Below are 27,037 nucleotides of genomic sequence, written 5' to 3' on the forward strand. Positions count from 1 at the left end.
TGAGGTCCAGCTTTGGTTCTCTTCTGGGTTAAATTACACCCTTCCTGTGAGTAGCAAGCATCATGGACCTGATGGGAATGTCATGACAGTCCCCTTGTGCACTCAATACAATGATACTGAAAATAGTGCCGATGTCATCAGGTTAGCAATACATCATTAAAGACCACCTAGCACCAGATAAGACGACCAGTAGGCTTAATGTAATGTGCCTGGCCTAAAGACACCTGGGGAAAAAGGTACATGCAGTGTGGGGTGGTCTTGGGAGAAGGGGTGAAGTTGAGCTTTAAAACTGGAAGCTGTGCCGAAAAAGGCAAGGAGAGGGCAAAGTAGTAGCCCCCAATATTGCCTGTGGGCTCTGCAGTCAATGTTTCCCTAAGCATGGACTTACCATGCCTTGTTCTCCATTATCTCATGCGGATATGGCCATCTAGGTAGTGAATATGGCTTTGCTTCCTCATGTTGGAGCTTATAGGAGAACAGTAAGCACTACAGTACAGTAATATTGGGATAGCACCTACTTGATATTTGTTACATGTTCTTCATTCACAAAGCATTAAAAAAAAAAAAAAAAAAAAAAATTTTTTTTTTTTTTAATTTTATTTCCTTTATTTACTGAATGCAGTAAAAGAACAACACAAAGACATACAGATTTTCTATAGAAATATAGGACACATTGTCCTAATGCATAATAAACATATAAGGCAAACATAGTATTAATTGGACAAAAATCAAGCTTGCTAAACAAAGAAACATTAACGTATCGTTTACCGATCCATCAGGAACTCTGGGAAGTTATATAGGACACTATGCAACATCCACAGTGTACTACAGTCTGTTGGATATCCTAGACTAGAGACTGGGCCTGTGGGCGTATGTTGCATGGGACAGAAATTAGGTCTTAAGCAGAGTAGGGAATGTATTGAAGAAAAAAAAGTGCAAGAAAAGGAAGAGGGGCAGGGGAAGATAGGGAGGGTGTGTGAGACAGTGGATGACGGGTACATGGCAGGGGGCCGATCAGGATCTGGGTTTTTCCTTGGGTAACGTTGGTCTATGAAGGGTCCCAAGGAAAGTAAAATGTGAGTGTGCCATTTCTCCATAGGAGTCAAGGTATCGTGGGGTTAAGCAGTCCAGAGTAGCGCTCTTGAGTGTCTGAAATATATCCAGGTGTCCCACACTGCGGAGAGTTTCCCCTCTGTGTTCCGCAGGGAGGCTATGTCTTCCATTGTGTACAAGTCATTCACCTGAGAGCCACATCTGCACAGTGGGAGGATTAGCTTCCCTCCATCTCAACAGTATACAGACCCGAGCTGAATTCAACAAATGATGTACCTGGGAATTTTTATATCTGGACAACGATCCAGAGGTCAGGTGTAAGACACGCTGCCAGTTGGTCCCGGAGGTCTACAATTATCATGTCCTCCAATGATCCACAGAACCTGATCTCAGAATTCTCTTAACCTTGGACAGGACCAGATTGGGTTTGAAGCAGGGTCACAACTTCCGAGCCGCATCTCTAACAACTCTGACACAGAGGCATTCATTCTGTGTAAGAGCCAGGGTACTCTGCTGCTTACATTATTCAGTTTAGTCTAACCATCTAGTTTAACATTCAACCTTTTCAATCTGCAGAAAGGCCTTCACCAAAAAAACCTGTAGAAGGTAAGAAATATTATTAAAAAAGGGGTATGCTGTGTGAATAGGGGCATATAACAAACATTTTCTTAAATTTGACTGCAAAAGTAGAAATACACCCTACTGTTAACTGTGTGTCACACAGTGGATGGTTATCTGTGCTTTGATTTGGTTTTTCCTGTTAAGTTATTATATTCTAAATATTTTGCAAAACATTACAGATTTATTGACAATAACAGGAGAAAACCTCAAAAGTTAGGATTCGGTTATAATTTTTAAGGGGCATTGGCAACCTGGCATCTGGGATTTGTCCAGCCCTAGCAAAGAGGAATACTGGTATGAACAATTCAGTAACCTGTAGTAAATCTGATTTTAAAGCAAACCTGTTCTGATAAAATACATAGCCTGTCGTGTGTGTGTGTGTGTGTGTGTGTGTGTGTGTGTGTGTGTGTGTACACACATTTGTTTAATGCTGATCCAAAGACTCGGAACAGATATGCAGATCAGGACTTAAGCTGCATGCTTGTTACATGTCTGGGACTCTGAAAGTATTGAAACGGGAGACCGCCAGGTAACTTGCATTTTCAGAAGGAGAATGAAAGTTACAGCTTGTTCTCTGTTCAGGGTTTGGAGGGATTTCTCTTCACTGTTTTAATTGGCACCTGTCAAACAAAGTGGGAAAACATTTTTCCTTGCTTCCCTTCCTTCTGGCAACTATCACACCCATGTCAGTCACTGCTTGTGGGTGTTACTGGGTGGATAGCAGAGAACATAATGCCTGCTGGTAGCAGTGCCTGCATCATGCCATCTCAGTAGTCCTCATAACTACAGAGGACATGTTTATAACCGCTGTCCAGGACAGGAAGTGATAGCTGGAAAAAGGAAGTCTTCAGCACAGAAGATGCAGAACAGGAGACCCTCAACTAAAGGTAAATAATAAAGCAAAAACAAAGCAAAACTGGAGTTCTTCTGTAGATATCAGATGCTCACTTCTGGGAGTGTTGCTCTCGGTGGTCTTCCACAGTCTACTGGTTTCTTCTGCTGAGCCCCTATCTCACTACTGATTCCTACAATGACATGCAGAAAAGCAGGAGGAGCTAGTGAGACCTATGGGGGACATAATTACTGTGGGAAATGTCAGTTTCCCTGTTGACTTTCGGGGTCAATTTCTTGGTTTCAGAATAGGGATGCACCTATACTGATACTAGTATCGGTGCCGATACTGAGTATTTGGGTGAGTACTCCTCCTCGGCCAAATGCTCCCGATACCAGAACTTCCGGTATCAGGAAGCTGGGGGGTGGGAGGTCATTACATGCCCCCCAGCTTCCTGATTGGTCACAAAGGAGCCGGGTACCAGGCCAATCGGGGGGGCGGGTAATGGGTAAGCGATTCATTACCCGGCTTCCTGATTGACCAGAAAGCCGTCTCCATGCTTTCTCATGTTGAAAAGGGAGCATGGGCCGGCTTCCCAGCCAACCAGGAAGCTCGGCGGCGTGTAATAACATGCCGCCTAGCTTTCTGATTGGTCGGGAAGCTGGCCACTCAGGAATCCGCCTAGCGAGTCATTAACTGCCCCCCCCCCTTCAGGTTTCCAGATTGGCCAGAAAGCGGTCTCTATGCTTTCTCATCACCTGGTGATGAGGGAGCATGGAGCAGGCTTCCAAGCCAATCGGGGGCGTGCAATGACTCGCCGCCCGTCTTCCTGGTTGGTTGAGAAGCCAGCCAATCAGGAAGCCGGGCAGTATACCTGGTGACGAGGTAGCTTGGAGTTGGCTAATCAGGAAGCCGGGCCGCGAGCCATTACATGCTACCAGTATCGACTACTGGAAAAAAAATCGGTACTTGTACTCGATACTCTGGAAAACCGGTATCGGGGCATCCCTAGTTCAGAGCACCATTGAGCTTTGCAGACCGCAAGAGAGGTAAGTATTCTGCTTCATTGCAGGCACGTGCTTGCTTGAGTTATTGTCAGCATCTCTTGAAACATTATTTTTTCACAGAATGGTTTGCTGCTTTCCCTGAATCCGCATTGGAGTTTTGTTACATGGTAAGGCAAGAGTGGACAAATTTTAGATGTATTTTTTAATACCCTGGATGATGTCATTATACCTTACTACAAATGTAATTAGATAGCGTACTAGTTCAACATCATATGTTCAGAAAGGATATAACTGTTGCATTAGATAAGTAAATCTTCCACCATACTTAAAGAAAAAAGTGTCCATAAATGTGGAAGCCATCTGGAAAATAGTGACCCATAGTAGTCTGAAGGCTTAAGCGGTTTTATTATGTACAAGACATTCATTTGATCTTTTTATAGGTATGGTTCTCAAATCCCTGTGTCTCTCCAATATCTAGTGATCAGGAGCTGTCTGGCATTTGAGGCCCGGTTCACACTTAGACGATATGCGACCGCACGGCCATTGTGCACGAAATCGTGCAGATGGCTGTGCTGTCGCTGAATCGCAGACCACCACTGGTGGTTTACAGGCTTTTTTTGTGTGTAATTTTTCATTGCAGGATGAATGGCAACACAATGTACTAGGGCTGCAGCCTATGATTATTTTCATGATCAATTAGCCCATTTATTAACTTCGATGAAGCGGATCAAATAAGAAAATGAATACCCTATAAAAAAAAAAAATGCAGCGTTGGACATAAAGTAGACAATTTTTTTGAAATCTCATTGCACTGGAACACAGGGCATTGCAGCACCGCGATCACACTGCGGACGGGAGTTGCATTTGGGATCCATTGAAATGAATAGCAACGCACCTCCTGTAGCAAAATTTGTCAGGTGTAAACTGAAAATGACTTCTCTCTATATTATATAAAAAAATGTCTTCATTGCTGGGAGCAATAGCCAGCCTGCTATTGGATATTTCAAATTGCAATAGCAGGCTGACTATTTCACCCGCCCACTGCCTGCCATAAGCACGGGGAGGGACCTGAAGGGGATAGTTCTCAATCAGCTCCTCCTCTGCTGATAGGCGGTGGGTGCAATAGCCAGCCTGCTATTGCATTTTAAAATATCCATTAGCAGGCTGGGTATGGCTCCCAGCCTGTAAATGCAGAGGAGGCACAGGGCAGAAGAGAAGGACCGGGCAGTGGGGGAATACAGTCACAGCGGTCTCTCCTCCCCCCTGGTGCCGGCTGCAGTGGTCTGTGTCCCCTCTGCCGAGGCAGGCGGGGATTGAAGGGGAGCAGAACAGCGGCAACTAATCGAGGATGATGAGAATCATTGCCAACGATTCTCATTATCGATTAGTTGTTGCAGCCCTACAATGTACCAGCGTACCTAGTGTGCGATATTGCTGTACACTATACGCATGGATACCGCAGCATTGTGGTGTGAATAGATCCTGAAGAGAGCTCTACCATGGGTCTGTATTGGTTAGAAAGAACTTTGGCGTGTGTGTGTGTGTGTGTGTGTGTGTGTGTGTGTGTGTGTGTGTGTGTGTGTATATCTATATCTATATATCTTCTATACAGGGCAGCTGGATTCTATAAATGAGAATGTGGGAAGTGGCACGTACATTGAGGTAAAGTGCCTCAGGAAATGCAGGTGACTACTCAGGTAAAACAAAAACAAGGAGAATTCTCAACCCTGATCAGCAATGAACTCAAGTGTAAGCCTGTTTGGGAGCGGCACACAGGCTGATTGTATCAAGGCTTGTAATGCAGGAAATACACTACAGGCTTCCTTATTGCAATAAGGGAAATATACACTGTTCTGTAGAGAAATCATTTACATCCAAAAATAAGGATTCAGTCTGTCACATCTACATTTGGGGGTTCATTTAAAAATGTTTTATATCCTGTACTCATCAGCGTTATACGCTGGGCGTAACTTTTATAGATTAAACCTTTCGTGTAATTTTAGTCATTAAAGTGATCCTAAACTCTCTTTGACACATTTCATATATGAATCAATAAAATGTATATTATTATTATACAGGATTTATATAGCGCCAATAGTTTGCACAGCGCTTTACAATATAAGGAAGACATTACAGTCACAATACAATTCAAGACAAGATGGTAAGAAGGGCCCTGCCCCTGAGGGCTTACAATCTAAAAGGGAGGGGCAAGTGATACATGAGGAGGTAGCTGTGTGGAGATGATTGTTTGAGAAAGTGATTGTTCAGTGGTTAGGTTGAGGTGGGATAGGCTTCCCTGAAGAGATGAGTCTTAAGGGATCGCCTAAAGGCAGTCAGTGTTGGAGATAGACGGACAGGTTGGGGTAGAGAGTTCCATAGGATGGGAGAGACTCTAGTGAAGTCCTGGAGGCGAGCATGGGAGGAATTGATGAGGGAGATTGAAAGCAGGAGGTCTTGTAAAGAGCGGAGGGGACGGTTAGGGAGATACTTTGAGACCAGGTTTGAGATATAGCCGGTAGCAGAGTTGTGGATGGCTTTGTAAGCGGTTGGTAATATTTTGAATTTTATCCTTTGGGCTATAGGAAGCCAGTGTAGGGATTGACAGAGGGGGGTTGCAGACACTGAGCGGTTGGTTAGGTGAATGAGTCTAGCAGCTGCGTTCATGATAGACTGAAGGTGGGATATCCTGTGTAGTGGAAGGCCAATGAGGAGGGAGTATACTTGTTCAACCTCTTTAATCCACTAAATTTTTGAAGCTGGAATCACATGGAAGGGATTTCCGAGGACCTGTGGGTGGCCCTATCTGTTTTCCAGCATGTCAAAAGTTGATATCAAGATCGACTTTTGTCAAAGGGAAATTTTCAGAGGAACAGCGCAACCAGTCAGCTGCATCCTGTGTTCAGGTGTTGAGGATTCTCCCACTGTGTGCATTGTATTTAATTATATAGCGCTGACAATTTTACTCAGCGGTTTATGTAGTGCACACACACATCGTATGTTGAAAAGCCTGTTCCTGCTATTCGAGTGTTTTGAACTTCACCTCCCATTCAAGATCTACTGGGGAGATGTTATGGAACCGGTTTTGCTGCATATGGCTGAGGGGACTTATTTGCTTTCTGGGAGTCCTGCAGCATCCTTTTTTTTTTTTTTTTTTTTTTTTTCCCCCCCACTGATTTGATAGTCCATTCAATGTTGGTTAATCTACTTTAGTAAGATAACATGACATCGTTCTTGCATTGATTTGTATAGACAAATTTGAATGGCCTGTAAATGCATCTGACATGCTGCCCATTCCTTCTGAAAATGAGGATGCTGGCCCTTTCTTTGGAAGTGCATGAAATTAGTGTGAGTTTTCAGGCCTGTTCTTTATGCTGTTTGCAAACTCCGATTATTTGCCAAGCAATGTGACAGGCTACTAGAATAGCACAGAAATACATCTGGATTCCTTTCATTGCTATTGTGACACCATGGCACTTTTTTCTCTTCCTCCACATATGATCGTTAAGATTTCCTATAACAAAGAAATGTTTTGATAAGTTTCAATATGCTGTGAAAGGTCCACAAATATAGCACAATTCAAACAAACTCTCCAGTTTTACTTAGAATATTATAAATATTTGGCTTAGGAGCCTCACGTCCCCTGAATCTGTAGTCTAGACCAGGAGCGTCAAATCCAAACTTACTAAGGGCAATGCCCAGGGTTGTAAATAATATCAGGGGCCAGACAAAAAAAATGTTTTTACCTTGCTGCAGTACAAAGCTCGGGCCCACCATTATATGATAGTCTTGGTGTCTTGTGTGTGAGGGCACTACAAGTGTCAGCAGACCCCATTCATTAAATGACACTCTTGTATGAAATGACAATCCTGTGTATGAAGGCACTAGAAGTGTCAGCATGACAGTCCTTTTGCGAGGGCACTGTCCATTCAATGGACAGGGACTGCTGACACTTGTAGTGTCCTCACACACGACACCTGTGGGACTGAATGGACAGGGACTGCTGACACTTGTAGTGCCCTCACACACAGGGCACCAAGAATGTCATATAATGATATGACTGTCCTGGTGTCCTATGTGTGAATGCTAGTCCGCTAAAAGGAACCTCACTTTGGTAGTTTTCCCTCCACATAGTAAGATTCTAATGCTTGATGGAATTAGCAGTCATCCTTGTAATTTCGTTTTCAGAAATTGTGATTTTTTTTTTTTTTTTTTTTTTTTTTTTTTTTTTTTTTACAGATTTTCTTAAAGGGGAGGAACTTTACCCTTATCTTTAAAATAACAACAGACACATTTAGAAATGTTTAGTAAAGACAATCTACAAACTTCTAGATAATTGCAGGCATTTTATTCTTTGCATACCTCATTTCTTTTTTTCCCAGTCTTCTCACAGTGACCATTTTAACTAAAGGGCAGGTTATTCGATCTCACTTTACTTCCTGGATTACTGGCACATTTGACCATGCACATCATCTCAGGGGAGGAAAATGCCTTTCCCTGAGATCTCATGAGGTTACAGATGAGATTTTCCAGCAATTCTCTGCTGATGTAACCTTCCCAGGATGCATCACTTGGGCACAGATTACATCATTAACGCCCAAGAGGACCAGGAAGTAAATGACCTCTAAGTAAATGAAAAACATATTTGTTTAATGTAATAATGGTTTTGAATTTGCATGCAGAGCTGCAACCGGATCTGATTTTTAGTACAAGGGGGTAGAGGTCCACTTTAAGCTTATTCAGTAAACAGTGTAAAGAGCAATAAATCTGCTTGACCATTCAGTTTTTTGTTTGGTTTCTGGTTGCTCCAGTTAGTACAACATAATCCTGGTAAAACGTATTTAGATGTTTGATTTTGGTCTGTTTTGTCATTTAATGTAACAAAAATTGTCCCTAAGTGCCATTGCGCCAAAACCCCCCCAAAAAACAGCATTTTCTGATGTCAGTGCTAGTTCATTTTCCTTGGGTTTTTCAAAAAGCCTGTTTTGACTACTGAATTATATATTCTACGCCAAGCAGCTTTAAAAATTAAAACATTTATAACCATTTTCTCCCAATAGAAGGTAATGCATTTTGAGCTTTTTTTTTAAATATATAAACTGGTGCCTTGGTGTGGTGCTATGTGCTGCAGTTTGAATTTTTACAGCAAATTTATTTTAGTTTTAGTTATATTTTCAGTCTTCTGAATTGTTTTAATTGACTAAATATCATAAGATTTTAGTTGATTACATCTACTAGTCTACTAAAGTCTATTTGGTTTAGTTAGTGATTTAAGAATTTCTCTAGAATTTCCACATCTCATTATATAGTCCTGGAGTAAACATCTGGTAACCTGTTATTACTTATGGTATTAAGGTTTGCACATGCAACACAGACACAGATTTAACTGTTGTGAAATAAAACATGTCTATCTTAAAATTAGATTAAACCAAGTCTTATAAAGAAACTATAATATTGAATATTTTCAACAAAGGACCAGTAATTAGATATGCATTTATTATAACAACTTGCATATCGCATTCTTAATTCTTTCAAGCAGAAGTGCAACTGTAAAATATTAAAATGAACAACTATTGGCTCTAATGCCATTGCACATATTACCTGTCCATTCTGGATGGAACTGGAAGTCGAAAGAGATTAGTTATGATCTTGATCTCTTCCCAAAATCGTCTCTCCCGAACATTTCAGTCTGGTTTCAGTTAGCCAACTATAAAATGTCCAATATATGTCCACAATACGTTCTAGTTTGTCATCGTACCTTCGTTTATATTTAGTTTTAGTCACTTGACAAACTATGACAATAATAGTCTAAATTAAAACCGATGTGCTGATATATCATTGGCACACTGTGGACCATTCATGCAATGTACCGCTAGTCCTGTCTGCCATCCGTTGCCTACTTTGTTTCTTTTTTGCTGTTGACGCATGCATTTGAATGTGATTGTATTTTGAAAATCTTGATGAATTACGAAAAATCTATTTTTATTAGCTGCTTGTTTCTTGAAGAGACAAGCCCTATTCTGGAGCAAAACACAAAGGAATGTGCTCAGTGTAATCGTATTGATCACTGTGCTTCAGTCAAGGCAGAGAAGGAATGTACTTTCTAGTCAGCATTTAAAACAGGAAATATATATTTTTTGTTCCTTAGGGAGAGGAGCATGGAATTTAGATGCCTCTGCAGCATTTACAGAGTTCACACACACCACAAACATATTTACTGACCTAGCATAAAGATCATGTTTGCTTGGAAGGATACTCGGTTTCCTATTCTTAGTACTTGAATAATTCTGATTATTCTACTATGCCTTATTTGATAGAGCTAGAACAATTTTGCCTGGAATATTGGTCCACAAATTATTATTCAGGATTTATAACGCCAACAGTTTGGCAGCGCTTTACAATATAAGGGAGACACAATACAAGACAAGATGGTAAGGAGGGCCCTGCCCGTGAGAGTTTACAATCTAAATGTGAGGGGCAAGTGATGCATGAGGTAGCTATGTGGGGATGAATTGTTTGAGAAAGTGATAGTTCATGGTTAGTTTGAGGTGGGATAGGCTTCCCTGAAAAGATCAGTCTTTAGGGATCGCCTTAAGGCAGTCAGAGTAGAAGATAAATGGACAGGTTGGGGTAAGGAGTTCCAGAAGATGTGAGACTCTAGAGAAGTCATGGAGGCGAGCATGGGAGGAGTTGACGAGGGAGCTGAAACACGGGAGGTCTTTGGAAGCGCGGAGGGGACTTTGAGACAAGGTTTGAGATATATCCGGGGGCTGAGTTGTTGATGATGGATCTGTAAGTCATTGTTAGTATTTTGAATTTTATCCTTTGGGCGAGTAGAAGCCAGTGTATGGATTGACAGAGGGGGGTTGCAGACACTGAACGGTTGGTTAGGTGAATTACTCTAGCAGCTGCATTCATGATGGACTGAAGGGGGGATAGCCTGTGTAGAGGTAGGCCAATGAGGAGGGAGTTGCAATAGTCAAGACGAGAGATAACAAGTGAGTGAATTAGTAATTTTGCGGTTTCATTGGTGAGGAAGGGGCGTATTTTGGAGATGTTACGAAGGTGAAGGTGGTAGGATTTGGATAGTGAATAGATGTGGGGAAGAAAGGTGAGGTCTGAGTCAAGGATGACACCTAGCACCTTGGCATGGGGGGAGGGCTGGATAGTTGTGTTTACAATCTCAAGGGAAGAGTTGGGGGAAGATGCACCGGCAGGAGGAAATATCATGAGCTCAGTTTTTGGAAGGTTGAGTTTGAAGACGTTTTGTGACATCCAGACTTTCAGTTAGTAGATTAGTGACACGCAAGGACACTGAGTGGGTGAGTTGTCGAGTGGAAAGATAAACTTGAGTGTCATCGACATAGAGATGGTATTGGAAGCCATGTGACATTAACTGACCAAGGGAGGTGTAGATGGAGAAGTTAAGGGTTTCAAGGACAGAGCCTAAGGGGGACCCCTACAGAAAGAGGGGAGGAGTTAGAATTCTAGGTGACGCTAAAGGAGCGCTTGGGTAGGAAGAGAACCGTGAGAGAGCAAAGTCTTGTAGGCCAAGCGAGGGTCAAGTTTTTTAGGAGCGGCATGTGATAAACAAGTGTCAAGTGTCAAAATCAGCAGAAAGGTCTAATAGCAAGAGTAAGGAGAAGTGGCCATTGTTTTTAGCAGTTAGTAATTTATTAATGCGTTTCGCAAGATCCTGATGTGCAAACAGGTAAAGAGTCACTCCAAAAAGCTGCCGTTCTTGTATACTGTACGTCCTGTTCCTGAAGTAGTTATACCAAGAGCATGGCTGCTACTGCAGCCTTGCTCTTGGTATTGTTTTTTTGTTTTCAGCAGGCAATTCTCTTTTTACAAGTGATCTGTGCAGCTGTTTAGCCACCCAAATCACCTGTACAAGTCTGCATAGGTGGCAACCACCCAACCTGCTGCTGTGGTTTTCAGGGTCCTCCCACTCCTCTGGGACCACAGGAATTCGTGTCAGGATGGAGAGGGAAAGTAGACGGGGAAATGTTCGTTTCCCGATCTGCTCTGTGATCAGTGACTCAGGAAGTGCTGTGCGCAAAGCCGGATGAAGTGCCGGTTAGACGAGATTGGGTACAATGCTGTGCTTGATCCTCTATATTGGAGGCCAGAGCAGTTGATGTCTCCATAAAGAGATCATGTCGCCTCCAAAAGCTACAAGCCCCTATGTGATGGCAATAAAGTGATGTAAAAAAAAAAACAAATTTAAACCGTGACAAAAAAAGTAAAATAGGGTCACACATTTTGGGTATCGCTGATAATGTCTAAGAGCAATAGTTCTAGGTCCAAAATTTGCTGTTCGCTCTAAACTGATGAGCAATAAAGGCTTTTAAAGCATTACCTATATGGACAATCTTGAGTACCATTTGTTTTTTGCCATTGCATAGGCACACACAGTTGTTGCACTTGACATGTTTGGTATCTATTTACTCGATGTAACCATCTTTTATATTTTGCTAAGAAGATAAACTGTTTCTGTGCACTACAATTCATTTAAAGCAGATTTATGGGGTGAGTGAAAAACATTCATCCCCATAATTTAAGCCGTCCTGTGACATTGAAGCTATATACCTCCCAAATATAGGGGAAGAGGGAGAAGTCAATCTTCACTCACAGATGGGAATAGCTGGGAGAGAGGGCAATGTAGTCGTGATGGGTGACTTCAATTACCCAGACATAAATTGGGCCAATGGAACTTCGGGTTCGGCAAAGGCGGGGCGATATCTAAACATGTTGCGCGACAATTTAATGGACCAGATGGTGGAGACTCCTACAAGAAAAAATGCCATCTTAGATCTAATTGTCACTAATAATGCAGAGTTAATCGAGGATATTGTAATTGGGGAAGGTCGGCTCTGTTGATCGGGAAGTCAACGAACACATACCGGCGTTCACTGACTTCCCGATCATTTCCCTGCAGAGAGTGGTGTCAGTCGCTGCTCCCTGCAGGAATTCCCTTCTCCGATCCTCCAGCGCTGACTGGAGGACCGGACAGGGAAGGGGGCAGGCATAGCTGGCTCTGCCTATAGATAGGCAGAGCCTGCTGTTAGTCAGCCCACAGGGATGCGTCCTGGCTGCGGTGATCTCAGTATATAGTGGGTAATAGCTTGCTCTACACTGAGCTTTGTGTCACGGGAGGTGGTTAGTATATTTCCTCCCCTGACCTTGAAAAGAACTATGGGGGGTAAAAAAAAGCTTACCCCATAGTTCGTGTTTTTTGTTTTTTTTCCCTCTAAAAATATTGGTTTTGATAAACCTTTGTGCAATAATTCAACATAATAATGCAGCTACCATTTTTTTTTATTCTCCAGGGCCTCTGCTTTCAGAAAATATATACTTGTTTGGGGTTTTAAAGTAACTTTCTTTCCCAAAATCCAGATTGTCGTTAATGTGTGGAAAAATTACAAAATTGCTTCGGTAATAAGGTGGTTAAAAGGCTTCCAACTGTGGTTGCAGCCAAACGTCAGCATTTTTTTTTAAGCTAGTAGTAAAGTTATAAATCCAGTTGCTAACGTTTTTATACAAGCTTTAATATATTGTATTTTGAAAAGTAATTTTCATTGTACTGCCTTGTGGTGATCCTGCTGTTAAGGTCCCTGTCCAGGGATTTCCTGTTGTGGTGTGACCACGCTCTATCCCTTGTTCTGCCTGATGAAGAGGATCCTGCAAGACCCGGAAACGTTGCATTTAGTGTATCACGTTATGGTGAACTTACGTCAAAAAGACGTATTTGACTTGCTCTTGGAGTTCCAGGGTCTGTATATATTTAGTTTGATATTGACCACGATTGCCAACCGTCGACAGCTGCAACACCCACCCTCATTATCTTTGTAACAGTGGTTTCGAGTGCGATGGGTTCATGGACTTTATGCTCTATCCCTGTCTCCCATATTTTGTCCCAGTGTAAATACACTCCTGTTCTACACACACCTGAGTGGCCATACTAATGTTGTGCAGGCATGTTTCGCTATTACCACTAACATTGAGAAGTCTAAACTGAGCAGTAACGTGCAGCCACACCTATAGTATATGTATATAAGCCAGATGTTACTGCAAACAGATTGCAGTCCTGGGATGCAAAAAAAGATTAAAAGTTAACGTTTTAAATCCATTGTAATATTAGATTGTAACATTACAGTGTCTATTTATAAACCATTTTCAAAGCTGTTCGTTCTGGGGAATGTCGAACGCAGGCAACAACATTTATTTGTACTCTTTTCAGGCTAAATGTAACATTGGGAAAATACCACATTGTAGTAGCTATATGGTGCTGAGTAGCATAGGAAATAAATACTGGTCTTCAACTTCATTTAGTGGGTCCGGTAGAAGTTTAGTATTTTTTTTAAAATTACATTGAACCTGAAAAGAAAATATACTAAAGGTGCCCATACACCTGCCGATTATCGTACGATAATCGCGGGATAATCGGCAGGTGTATGGAAGGTGTGCGACCGTTTCTACTGTGCGGTCGCATGTCTTTTGTCTTACGAGCAGGTCTGTGGCCTGCTCGTAAGACAAATGCCGCACGGGCCGGTGGACTCAAGCACATACTGCCTGTTCAGCATTGCAATCATCGGCAAGCCTTCCCTCAACGGGGCGGGCTTGCGATGATTGCAAGTACAATCTGCCTGTCCAAGATGGGCAGATCGTAAGTTTTTTAATTACCTTACAACCATCGCAAGACAAAAGTCTTGCGATGGTTGTAAGGTAATTAAAAAACGTACGATCTGTCTTGCGATGGTTGTAGGGTGTATGGGCACCTTTTTAGAGGGGGATGTATCAAAACTGGAGCAGACAGACTCTGGAGCAGCTGTGCGCGATGACCAATCAGCTTCTATCTTTTTTTCAAGCTTCACTGAACAAACTGAAGATAGAAGCTGATTGGTTGCTTTGGGCAACTGCTCCAGATTCTGTTTGCATCGGTTTTGATACAGAATGTAAGAATGTTGGTATTTGCCTCTATTCGCAAATCCATGAATGTTCGGAGATTCACAGTGCAAATGGCTCTGCGAATTGTTTATAAATAGACCTCTACATGTGGAAAAGTCAAAGGAGGTGACTGTATTTAAGTCACTGTTTGTATAGAGTTCAGAATGTGTAATATGTACATACATTTACCTAAAACTAGGCATAACTCCAAGACATCTTGAATGCAGGCTGCACACTTTGAACAGTGGTGCATGATCAAGCCGCCATATTTATGCACTTTTACAACCGTCATTCTACCATGTTTGTTGATAGTGTTGGTAAACGCTTACCATTACAGTTTGATCAGTGACTGAATTCTGTTACTATGAAGAAGAGAAAACGTTAATGTGATCAAAGTACATGAAAAACCCAGACTCATACTGGATATTACATGCTTTTAAATGTATTGCTTGATATTGTTCTGAACGTCGGTATTTGCTTGTACATTTTTGGTCCGTACATTGTAAAAGGAATAATGAACTATTCATTTGATGTGCACTTCTACAATATCAAAACAGAGCCAATGGTATTTTGTATGTGGGTTTTATATAATATTCAGTTGTTGAAATGGAAAGAGCCTAGAAATTGTTAAGTCTTCCTACACTTGACCGCCTTCCATTTCTATGGCTTCTGCATGCCTGCTTGTTAACCCTAGCCTGGGATACTTATTGTATTTCTACTGGCTGAAATGGCCCCACGCCACAGAACACAATTCTGATTTGTGAGTTCTTTTCATGGTGTACACAGGCTTAGATTGGCTATCTGGTTTCTTTTGCAAGTTCCTGAAGGTCTAGGCTTTGAAGTACACATAGGAGCTTGAGGGAATGACTTTGGGTCTATAGGGAACAGTTCATTTGTTTTCAAAAACTCATATTCACTGGTGTATTTAAAAGTAGAACATCAAATTCTGCCAAAAAAGCAATTTACGTTTTCTTGACCATGTTCTAAAGAAATGGAAATATGTTGTAGACACCCATGGCAAACCTGACTACAAAATGATTAGCTGCAAGGGTTGATTGCTTGTTTTGCCTAGGGGATGATGACAAAGTTGATGTACTTATGCTATTCCTCAATACGGCAGACTTCCTCCTCTTTGTGCAACCAGTCCCTCGAAGCCACTCCTTGCAGATCTCTGATGTCAGCCCATACAATGCGGGACCAGCAGACCTGTGTGTTTATTGCCAGGCCTTTGGGAGAGGATGGGCTTAGACACACATTTTGAAATGGTGTCGTATACTGCACTGATCATTCTTTTTAAAAGAAGGGGAGATCACAGTTATTGACTCAATCAGTTTCTTGGTTTTTAATTAGCCAGCTAGTTATTTGTGGGTATTTTTTTTTCTACAATTCTATTTATGAGATGTTATGCATTCTGTGGCTGATCAGAATCTGTTGTATGCTTCTTACTTTAGTGTCCTAGAAACCTGTCTGCTTATGGCCTTTTGTGTTTTTAAACAGCATGGGTAACATGTCTGTGAAGGTTCTTGGCATGGGTAACGGATTTGCACTCCTGTATATATAATGTAAATAGTCTGCCTGGTATTCCTTTACTGCAACATTTGGAGAGACATTGTCATTGCTGATTTGTCAATAGTCGCATTGGTTTATTTTGCGTTTTTTTTTCTTTTTTCTGTATAGACTATTAACTCAGCTGTTGCCCAACTTTTCGTCTCGGATCGTAATTCCACATGGGCAAAGAAATGTTGTGGAGTAGTATGCCTGGTGAAAGACAATCCACAGAGATCCTATTTCATTAGAGTATATGACATAAAGGTAAGATGCTTTTGGATGTTCTGTAACCAGTGATACATTGTACTATTGTTAATGCACTGAGTTTTGATTTGCATGTGCCAGGAATAGGCCAACTTAAGCATTTCAGCTGAATTCTTCAGCTTAGTCAGAGGATTGTCTGCCCACTGCATAGCCTTTAAAATATGTTGGCAGTACAAAAAGACATTGGAGCTTATTTCCATGTGCAAGCTGTTTTGTTGTAGAAAAGTACTGAAGGAGCAGCAATACTTGGTAACGTTTAGTAAACCCAATAGTCGCCAATCTTTGCAGTTTACTGAAATCAGATCTGTGAAAGGTGAGTTTTGGTTGCCGTGGGTTACTTAACTTTACGTACATCACAGGAAAAAGTGAGTGCACCCTCTGACTTCTGTGTTTTACTTATCTTTTATATTTTGCTTAAAAAAAAGATATTAAACTGTTTCTGTGCACTACAATTCATTTAAAGCAGAATTATGGGGTGAGTGAAAAACATTCATCCCCATAATTTAAGCCGTCCTGTGACACTGAAGCTGTCACAGGTCGGCTCTGTTGATCGGGAAGTCAGCGAACACATACCGGCGTTCACTGACTTCCCGATCATCTTCCTGCAGAGAGTGGTGTCAGTCGCTGCTCCCTGCAGGGATTCCCTTCTCCGATCCCCCAGCATTAGGTAGAGCCTCAGATGAACGGCAACACATGAATTATTACACTGTGTAATTTATTTTACAAACCTAAAGTCAAAATGGAGAAGCTATGTGTGGAAAAACTAAGTACACCCTTGCTGCTTCCATAGGAATTAAAGAGGCTAAGTAGCAGCCAAATGCTCTTGATTAATTGATAATCAGCAAGTGTGACCACCTCTATAAAAAACATTCATGTGTGTTGGCACAATGTCTAGGAGGCAAGACATCAGAAATTATCTTGGAGAAGCAATTGTTGCTACCCATCAATCTTGGAAGGATTGTAAGGCCATTACCAAACAAGTTAAAGTACATCATCCTACAGTGAGTAAAATGTATTCAGAAGTGGAAAACATTCAAGACAGTTGCCACTCTTCCCATGAGTGGATATCCCATCAAATTCACCCCAAATCAGACCATGCAACGCTCGGAGACCTTGCAAAAAACCCAAGAGTTACATCTCGGACTCTACAAGCCTCAGCATGTTAATGACTGTACAATAGAAAAAGACTAAACAAGTGTGATTTGTTTGGAATGGTTGCCAGGAGAAAGCCTCTCCGATTTAAAAAGAACATGGCAGAGCGGCTTATGTTTGCAAAGTTGCATCTGAACAAATGACAAACCTTCAGAAACAATGTTCATTGTGGAGATGTTTGGCCATAATGCACAGTGCCACGTTTGGCAAAAACCAAACACCGCATATCAGCACAAACGCCTCATGCCAACTGTCAAGCACGGTGGTGAAGGCGTGATGACGTTGGCTTGTTTGGCAGCCACAGGCCCTGGGCAGCTTGCAGTCATTGAGTTAGCCATGAACTCATCTGTATACCAAAGTATTCTAGAGTCAACTGTGAGGCCATCTGTCTGACAGCTAAAGTTTGGCTGAAATTGGGTCATGCAAGAGGACAATGATCCCACGCACACCAGCAAATCTGCAACAGAATGGCTGAAAAAGAAATGAATCAAGCTGTTGCAATGGCCCAGTCAAAGTCCAGACCTCAACCTGATTGAAATGCTGTGGCTGGACCTTAAGAGAGCTGTGCATAAACAAATGCCGACACGCAACATTGTAAAGAATGGGCCAAAATATCTTCAACGATGTGAGCGACTGATGGTCATAAAGAAAACAACTACTTCAAGTTATTATTGCTGCTAAAGGGTGGTTCTACAAGCTATTGAATCATAAGGTGGACTTCGTTTTTTCACACATGGCCTCTTCATTTTGACTTTGTAAAATAAATGACAGGGTGTAATATGTTGTGGTGTTGATCTGAGGTTTTATTTACCTATTTCTAAGACCTGCTAAGGACCAGAAGATTTTTATAATGTCCTGATATTTAAAACCATAGAATTTAAAGAGGGTGTACTTTCTTTTTCACACAAAGTATCTTCATCGGTGTTAAGTTATCTTAAAATCATTCCTCATGCCTGAGAGATGTGTATAAAATGTTGTCTGCCTTTTTTTTTTTTTTTGAAAACCTGTTTGCCCAATTTATCTCTATTTTACCCCTAACTGGAATTAGACTTGGTGCAAGACAAAAAGCTAATAGTCATATAGACGCATGCAAATTGGCTAATTTGTGTGGTTATTGCAGTTGGTTCTTTAAGCAGTTTGGCAACATGCAAACTGTTAGGACACCTGTGAAATAGGGCAGTGATTATCAGAGATGAGTAGATTAGTGTATGGATAATCTGATTTGATGATGAAGCTGACAGCCATGAATATCATATGGATTTATGTATGACAATCTGCTCATCATTATGCATGCCTTTCATTTTTGAAGGATTTCAACCATTGGGATGGTTCCACTTATCAATAAAATGACTATGTTTGCCACATCTGGCACCATGGAATTGCTAGATGCTAGAATATTGTTTGTTTAAAAAAAAAAATGTTTTTTTGTGTCCTCCTAGGATGGTCGGCAACTCTATGAACAGGAGCTTTATTATCATTTTGTATATAATAGCCCACGATCCTATTTCCATACATTTGCTGGTGAGGTAAGTATGGAAGCTGAGAAGCACTGAAGATATGTCATAATCACACTTTTTTTTATATATCTATCTATATCTCGCCAAAGTAGCTATACAGACACCAACGGGTATTGCAGCTGGGATAAGTCAAAACGTCAGCGATTTATTTTCAGTGCTGATGGTTTGACTTACCTCTGCTGCAAGACCTGTGAGCGCCTCTATATCTACTTTGGATTTCTATGGATGACGGCCATTTACCTCCCGGGTTATTGTGGCTTACCCGGGGCGATCTGTTTATTGATGGATATGGTGCTGACAATTTATGCAGAGCTTTTCAATATATTAATTATACTATACATCCATACTTGGCAGGTGATGGGTAAACATTTCACTTTTTTTTTTAACCGGCTCTATTGCTTATGCTATTGTTAGAAAGCATATAGTAAGCTTACGCCAAAAAAATTACTACATTCCAACAATTACTTTTATTGGCTGCTAGAAAAAGATAATTGTCAAGGAAACTATACACAATTCAGGTGTGTCTCAGGAATTCAGACTTTCCAGTGAAACAAGCAAGGACTCTGATGGAACCCAGGACTAGCTGCCTAGGAACGTTATTTGTTGATTCCTTTTGAAAATATTTTGCTCTGGGGATGACTTGAAAAGTCAACTGACATTGAACATTTTTAAATAAATTATGCAGGATATGTGTGCTTTCCGGAAGGATTCCTGCAAAGGGAGTTAGAAGGTAAACAAAAGTGCATTCACCCTAGTCATTTTCTAACAGAGCAATGGAGAGGAGAACATTTTACTCGGGATGGAATAACAATTGTGGGAACTCGGGCCTCGGGCCTAAGGCTTGGTATTTTTTGGGGTGGAAGTTGTGTGATTTATACTGAAAACCTCTGAGCCTAGCCAATAATTCAAAGGTCTAACCTTTTTTTAATATACACTTGTACAAACCATATAATGATAATACGCCACATTGTGCCTAAACCAATGTTGATCAACTTAATTGATATGGTTTCCTAAATTTAGGTTTCCTAAATTTGTATTGTGTTAACGCCTAGTAAAACATGTCTGTGTGTTGCCACAACACATTGTAGCATGTGCACCGCTTTGTGTGCGTTGTAGTGCCATTTGTTTGGACCAACAAAATTAATGCCACTTTGGTTAGGAGACCAAAAAGGTACGGCTTGCTTGAATGTTAGGTCCTTCCATGCCTTATTTCCTCTGTAGCAGAAGTGCACTTGGTCCACCCTGTCCCAACACCTTCTGCTGCATTCTGATTGTTGAAAGAAAAATCTTAAAAAGCAAACACTTGGCAGCCCAATCCACTTCAGGAGGAGTGAACACAAATACTGAGAAGATACTTTTTGGTGAAAGTTTTTACTAGTGTCTGGCTTTTTTTTTTTTTTTTTGTGAAAAACGAGTTCTGTTCTGATCTGGAGGAAAATGTTGTAGTGACCTTTAGTTATTTTATATGAGGGAGCATTTTTTTAAACCGGGTTTTATCTTTATTCAAATACTGAGCTTTGCTGCAAAAATAAGGTAAATATCTAGGTATGTTTGCACTTGATCATATGCATTATTGTGTTTTTCCTGTTGTAGACATGTCAAATTGGTCTCAATTTTGCAAGTGAAGAAGAAGCAAGAAGATTCAGAAAATCAGTAACTGACTTACTTTTGAGAAGACCTAAAAAACCCGGTATGTGTGACGGTTTAAAGTGTATCTCTAGGCAAATTTTATTTTGTAAGATTTGGTTAAGTGGGGAAGGGCTAGACCCACACATTTATATTGTGACCCCACGAGGGAGATTCCCCACTCATGACAAAATGACAATCCTAATATTTACAGTTGTACTCAAGAACAAAAGGTACAGGAAAATATTTGAGTACAACTTTTCTGGGGACAACCCCTCACTTTCCTCTAACTTCATGTTGTGTCTCGGGGACAGAAAGTGAGGGAAATGTCCCAAATGGTAAACAAACAAAAAAAAAACTGGGTTTTAACCATTCCCCACTCTATTCAAAAATAAAAGTAAAGGTTTTGTACATTTTGAAAGCCCAAAACATGTCCTATGTGTGTATTAAAAATAAAGGCAAACTATGTATTGGGGTTGTGACGGACCCCCGTACTCAGGATGAGTATGTCCGCCGCTGTCTTCTTCCTTGCTGAGGAGATATTGGAACCTGAAGATCCTTAGCTCCCAGTTTCCCCAGTCACTAGCCAAGGCTCAGTGTAGGGTAAACAAACTCTGATTTATTGAGCAACTGCACAAACTTTTATACAGAAAGTGATGAAATCAGAATATAATCCCATCACATCCTCCTCCCAGACCATCGGTCTGCTCAACACCACAGGTGTCCACCTGCTAACGAGCTCCAGACAGCCATAGCAGCAGCTTGGCCAGAATGTCATTGTTCTGAGCTCCCTCAGAGTACAATGGGAGATAACGAGGGGGGATGGGGGGGGAGATAACGAGGGATGGTGCTGATAGTCTTTCCATAACCAAGTCACACAGCATAACGCACTCAAACATAACTCAACACCAATACACATTTAACTTATAAACTGATCACCATTTCGTCACAGGGGGTGTGGTCAACATTTGCATTTACACAAAAAACAAATCACCGATTACTAGGGAGACTGGCCCATCCCATCCTGGCGTTGGTGCCTGGTCCCTGGTTTGGCTCTCCAAAACTCAAACGAATAAGGCCCGGTTCACACCTGAGCGTTTTACCGCGTGTTCCTACGCTCAGTAAAACGCGCAACAGGTGAAAACCCATATTTGCCTATGGGCATGGTTCTCACCTGCACGTTTTACCGCGCGTATGATTGCCCAAAGTACAGGAGCTTCTTTGGGGCGTATTAACGCTGTATCCATCAGGATACAGCCGGATACCCCCTCGGAAACTCGTGTTTGCCGCGTGTTTCTTTTACCGCAAATCGCGGTAAGAAACGCGCGGCAAACGCGAGTTTCCAATACGCTAAGGTGTGAACCCAGCGTTAGATGCAAGGTCTGCTTTAAGTCAGAATGACTGTTCAAGAAAGAACCATTCAATCTTATCCCAGGCAGCATTCTTTCAAGATAAGCTACCTGTACTTTTGAACACATCTTCAGTGGTAAACATATCCTCCATATTATTTTGTTCTGGTTTTGAAAAAGACTGGTTTAGCACTTTAACCTGGCATGGACACAAACCAACAAACTAATACAACTGTAAGAGCAGGCATTAATACATTTTAGTTCTACTGCTCTCCCAATGTACTAAGGTAGGTTCTGAACATAGGGGCACAGTTAGGGCCTGCCATCTGCCCACCATGATGCCTAAAATTTTAGGAAAATGGGACTTTACTGCCTGTGTTTATGAAGAGGGCACATATGTTACCCTAATGTGATATTGAAATATTTAATTAAGGTGTCCATTAAAGATCCAGTGGAAGCCATCTTGCGTTCTGGGGTGGGAGGGGGCGTGCCGATGCCATTCAACTGTGTCGCTTGAATGCCACTAACTGTACCAGAACGCACTGGAGATGGTGTGAACTGGCCCTAAGGCCCGTTTACACCAGGGCATTTCGGCTCACGTTTTTTTCCGTGCTAAAATGCATACAAATTAAAACCCCATGTTATTCCTTTGGGGCCGTTCACTCAAACGTGCTGAATCGTGTGTCAAAATACGCCTGTTTGAAATAGTCCTGAGCTTTTGTGGCACTTAGCTCGTTTTGCTCCACAGACTTCAATGAAATGCGCGATTTTGCGTGTTTGTACGTGTTTTTTAAGCACGTTTTTCCAGCTGAGACTGCTTTTCATTGGACAACTGAAAACGAGCTGAAAATGCGTCTTAAAACTATTCCATATAAACACAAAACGCACATTAAAAAACGCACAAATACACGTTAAAACGCTGTCGCCCCCTGGTGTGAATGGGGGTCTAAAGCCTGTGAAGCCCGTGTGTCTAGCAATATCCTCTCCCGCGCTCAGTTAGGCGAGATGAAAAATCTCCTCTAGCCAATCAGCTCACACGTACGATTCCGCGTGTTAAGACTTGGGATTCATGCGTCCGGTGAAAGGAGTCCAGGAGTGAAGTCCACCTGGTAATGTTTTCCTTCCTGCACAGGTTCTATATGTGACACATGTCAGGGATGAGAGCTATGCAGAAAGAATTAATATATGTCCATTAAATAATATTTCATAATTCATTGAATAACTAAGAATAGTTTATTACATAATTTTATTAAATAATCATTAAATTTTTTTAATACATTTAAAAAAAAAGCTAACTAATTGATTATGAAAATAATCGTTAGTTGCAGTCCTTGTTTCATGTGACAAGTTTAAAACGGACATTTCAGTAACTTTTACAAAGTTATCTTTTCTTTATATTTTGCCTATTAACCTTTTCACTGTCAGAGCATGGTATGATATGCACATTTTAGGCCTGAAGTTTACCTAAACCCCCAAACATTGTATATTTTCTTAAAGCGACCCTAGACCAGGGGTGTCAAACTCAATTTAATCGTGGGCCGCATAAACATTATGGTTGCCCTCAAAGGGCCTGTAAGACTATATAAATGTATCTAATCTTTATCATAATTGCCTCTGCATTCGATTATCACTGGTTTTAGTAATAACTTAATACCTAGATCTGAAAGTAGAAGTCTAGGAAATGGCCTGGTGGGCCGGATTCAGCCCCTGTTCCTTGAGTTTGGCACATGTGCCTTAGACAAATAAAATGCTGTTACAATTTTTTTTGTCGCATATTCGTGAAATTATTTCACACCCATATTTTCAGTTAAAAAAAAATGCTAAACTTATAGTGCACACTAACATTTGTGTAAACAGCCAAAAACTACACTGCCACTAAAATGTACATGGTTGTTTCTGAGTCAGCATCTCAGTCCAGGAACTATATGCTGACCCCAGATCATGCCTGCACAATAGTGTCAATCAAAAATGATGTCAGGTCCACTTTAACTTTTAGCTACCCAAATAAGATTTTTTTTTTTTGGCTTGAATCATTCTCATTCGTTTCGGATCGGTAAAGCTGAACTCCCAGGTATAAAGTATTATGCATACTTAAACCGAGCGGCCAGATTATTATGACCACCCAATCAGTACTTTGTTGGGCCACGAAATGACTTCGTTGGGCCGCCTCGTGACTCCACGAGATGTTGAAAGGTGATGCGAGGAATCTGACACTGCACTGTTGCCCTTCTGTTGTCTTGTACCAGTCTTGCCACTCTCCGTTCTGCCCTAACATTGACTAGTCGCTGACGGCCACAATTCGCACAATCAGACCCAGATTTTCAGCTGACAGTCCAGTCTTTAAACACTTTAACAATGAGCCCCTCTTGAACATTTAACGAATTCTGCTGTTTTGCTGATACTCGCTCCATGGCTCGCGCCAACAATCATCCCACGTTCAAATGCTTCAGAAAAAAATCACTTCTACTGTCGTGGTAAACAACCTGCTTCCCTATTTATAATACAGTAATACCTTGGTTTACAAGCATAATTCGTTCCAGAAGCATGCTTGTAATCCAAAGCACTTGTATATCAAAGCGAACTTCCCCATAGGATATAATGGAAATTCAGATGATTCGTTCCACAACCCAAAAATATTCATATAAAAATAATTACAATACAGTACTGTACTATAATATAACACAAAATATAAAGACAAATAAACCAATTACAGGTACCTTCGTGGCTGGGGTGAGGGGGACAAGAGAGAGGAGCATTATTGTGTAGGACGACTTTCACTATCTAACGGAATCACTGCTATCTCTTGGCTCAACTGAATCTTTTTCATTTCGTGAAACCTTAACAAGGAATCTATCCAATGTGACATTGCATTGTCATTAAACAGACTCATCGCTCGCACTGCTACAGCCTTATTCGGGTGGTGTTTTACTAAAAAATGTTGCTCTTATTGCAAGACATTGCTTGTATATCAAGGCAAAATTTTTCAGAAATCTTTGCTTGTCTTGCAAAACACTCTCAAACCAAGTTACTTGTAAACCAAGGTATTACTGTATAGCTAATTTGCCTACAAACATCAGGTGGTCATAATAAACTGGCCACTCGGTGTATATTGCTTCAGCTTGGGCCAATGTAACTATGCATATGATATGACTGGGCAGCCGACTGGGATTTTGTAAAGCATTGTAGTAGCAGTAGCTACTACAGTTCTTTACCGCAACCCACCAGGTCCTCCCGGGTTCTCCTCTGCTCTGAAAATGCAAGGGGTTGTTTGCTTGGTGCAGTGGCCAATGCCTAGTATTTTTTACCAATGAGTACAAGACATTCTGTGATTTTGTTGAGGTGTGACCAGGTATATCATATGCTTTATTACACTTGGAGCAAGCTGGACCAATGTAAGTATGCATTTTATAGCTTGAGTTCAGCTTTAAGGTACAACTTTTACCAAAGACATTACAGCACAGTGCCCCTGCAGTGAACCAGAAACCTTTCCCAAAGATCACAATAGTGGTTTTCTTAATAAAAATGATTTTGTTTGTGTTGCTCTTAATAATCACAGTAAAGGTGGATCTGTTTTTCCTTTTTTGCAGATAAAAAGCGAGATCCTCTAAATGGTAAGCAAGTTTGAATGTAGTGAATCTCTTATAGTTTACATGAAAATCTAAGGTCATATAGTTTCCAGTTTACAAACAGTACCTTGCAAAACTGTGACCCCCCCCTTAGTGTTTTTCCTGTTTTGTTGCATACGAACCTGGATTGACAATTGATTTTAGGGGGATGCTTACAATGATATGTACACTTTGTAGGTGCAAAATGTTATTATGACACAACCAATCATTTAGAAAAAAAAATATTGACTGTGCATAAGTATTTACCCCCTTTGCTGGGAAACACCTAAATAACATGTATGACAACCAGTTGGCTTCAGAAGTCCTGTAATAAGTTAAAAAAGGTCCACCTGTGTGACATGATTTGTCGCATGCCAGTATAAATACACCTATTCTAAAAGGCACGGAGTGTCCAATGAAGCATCATGAAGACTAAGGAGATATCCAGACAGGTCAGAGACAAAGTTGTGGAGAAGTTTAGATCGGTGTTGGCACCACTACAAACCTTACAAGAGAGGGTCATCTGCCAAAACACACAGACAAAGCAAGAAGGGCATTAATCAGAGATGCAAAAAGATATTATATATATATATATATAATTAACCTTACGCGCCCTGTAGAGGTGCCAGGAGCCACAATGTGATGTCAGTCCAGTCACCTCTACAGGGTACATGTGGGAGCTGTAGGCAATGCACGTATGGATGGAGCTCCCTTATAGCCATAATTCCAATCCACCCCTCCCCAAGCTGACATGCAGGGCTGGACAGCATATTTTGAATGGCTGTTCAGCGCGAGAACTGATGGTGCTGCACTAGGGGGAGGCTGAGGAGTGTCATCTAGAAAAGTGGAAGGCATGTGGTGACCCACTGAACATGTGGTGGCGACCCACTTTTGGGTCACGACCCACCAGTTGAGAACCAAGGTGCTAAAGGAAATGCAAAGATTCAAAGTGGTGGCGGGAGTATCTGTCCATAGGACAGCATTAAGCCACACACTCCATCGAGCGGGGCTATATGGAAGAGTGGCCAGAAAAAAACCATGACTAAAAGTAAAAATTAAGAATATACATTTGGAGTTCACTAAACAGCATGAGTCCCCAAACATATGAAATAAGGTACACTGGTTAAATGAGACTAAAATTAAGCTCCTGATAAACCAGCTTTAGCATTGTTAGTCGGTGTCCTGCTGGAAGGTGAACCTCCATTCCATCTCAAATCTCTGTCAGACTGAAACAGGCTTTCGTAAAAAAAAAAAAAAAAATTGCCCTGTATTTTTGGTCTTTTTATAAAAAAAAAAAATTGCCCTGTAATTTAGTGCTATTCATTTTGGTCATCATGGCCAACGCTGTGTGGCACAAATCCAACTCTTTCCATCACCCTGAGAACACCACCCCCACAGTGAAGCATGGTGGTGGCATCATGCTGTGGGGATGCTTTTCATCAGCAGGGACTGAAAACTGGTCAGGATTGAAGGAAAAATAAATAGCACAAAATTCATGACATTTTTTTTTTTTTTT

At 41.2% G+C, this 27,037-nt stretch overlaps 1 protein-coding gene and 1 long non-coding RNA gene across 3 annotated transcripts in view; one reads left to right on the plus strand and one right to left on the minus strand.

Moving 5' to 3' along the window:
• The window catches only part of WASL (Wiskott-Aldrich syndrome like), a 48,397-nt gene that overhangs the window by 6,351 nt on the left and 15,009 nt on the right, over positions 1-27,037 (plus strand). For both annotated transcript variants that reach the window (XM_018557757.1, XM_018557756.1), the window contains exons 2-5: positions 16,138-16,272; positions 18,864-18,950; positions 20,535-20,631; positions 25,504-25,527. In XM_018557757.1, coding sequence (XP_018413259.1) covers positions 16,138-16,272; positions 18,864-18,950; positions 20,535-20,631; positions 25,504-25,527 — 343 coding nt within the window. The remainder of the gene's footprint in view (positions 1-16,137; positions 16,273-18,863; positions 18,951-20,534; positions 20,632-25,503; positions 25,528-27,037) is intronic.
• The window catches only part of LOC108788035, a 17,548-nt gene continuing 2,525 nt past the window's right edge, over positions 12,015-27,037 (minus strand). Inside the window, exons 2-3 of the long non-coding RNA XR_001941305.1 lie at positions 24,400-24,402; positions 12,015-12,094 (exon numbers count right to left, since the gene is read on the minus strand). This is a non-coding gene — a long non-coding RNA (uncharacterized LOC108788035). The remainder of the gene's footprint in view (positions 12,095-24,399; positions 24,403-27,037) is intronic.

Source organism: Nanorana parkeri, unplaced genomic scaffold (genome assembly GCF_000935625.1).
Source record: "Nanorana parkeri isolate BGI_ZX_2015 unplaced genomic scaffold, ASM93562v1 scaffold301, whole genome shotgun sequence".
Classification (NCBI taxonomy): domain Eukaryota; kingdom Metazoa; phylum Chordata; class Amphibia; order Anura; family Dicroglossidae; genus Nanorana; species Nanorana parkeri.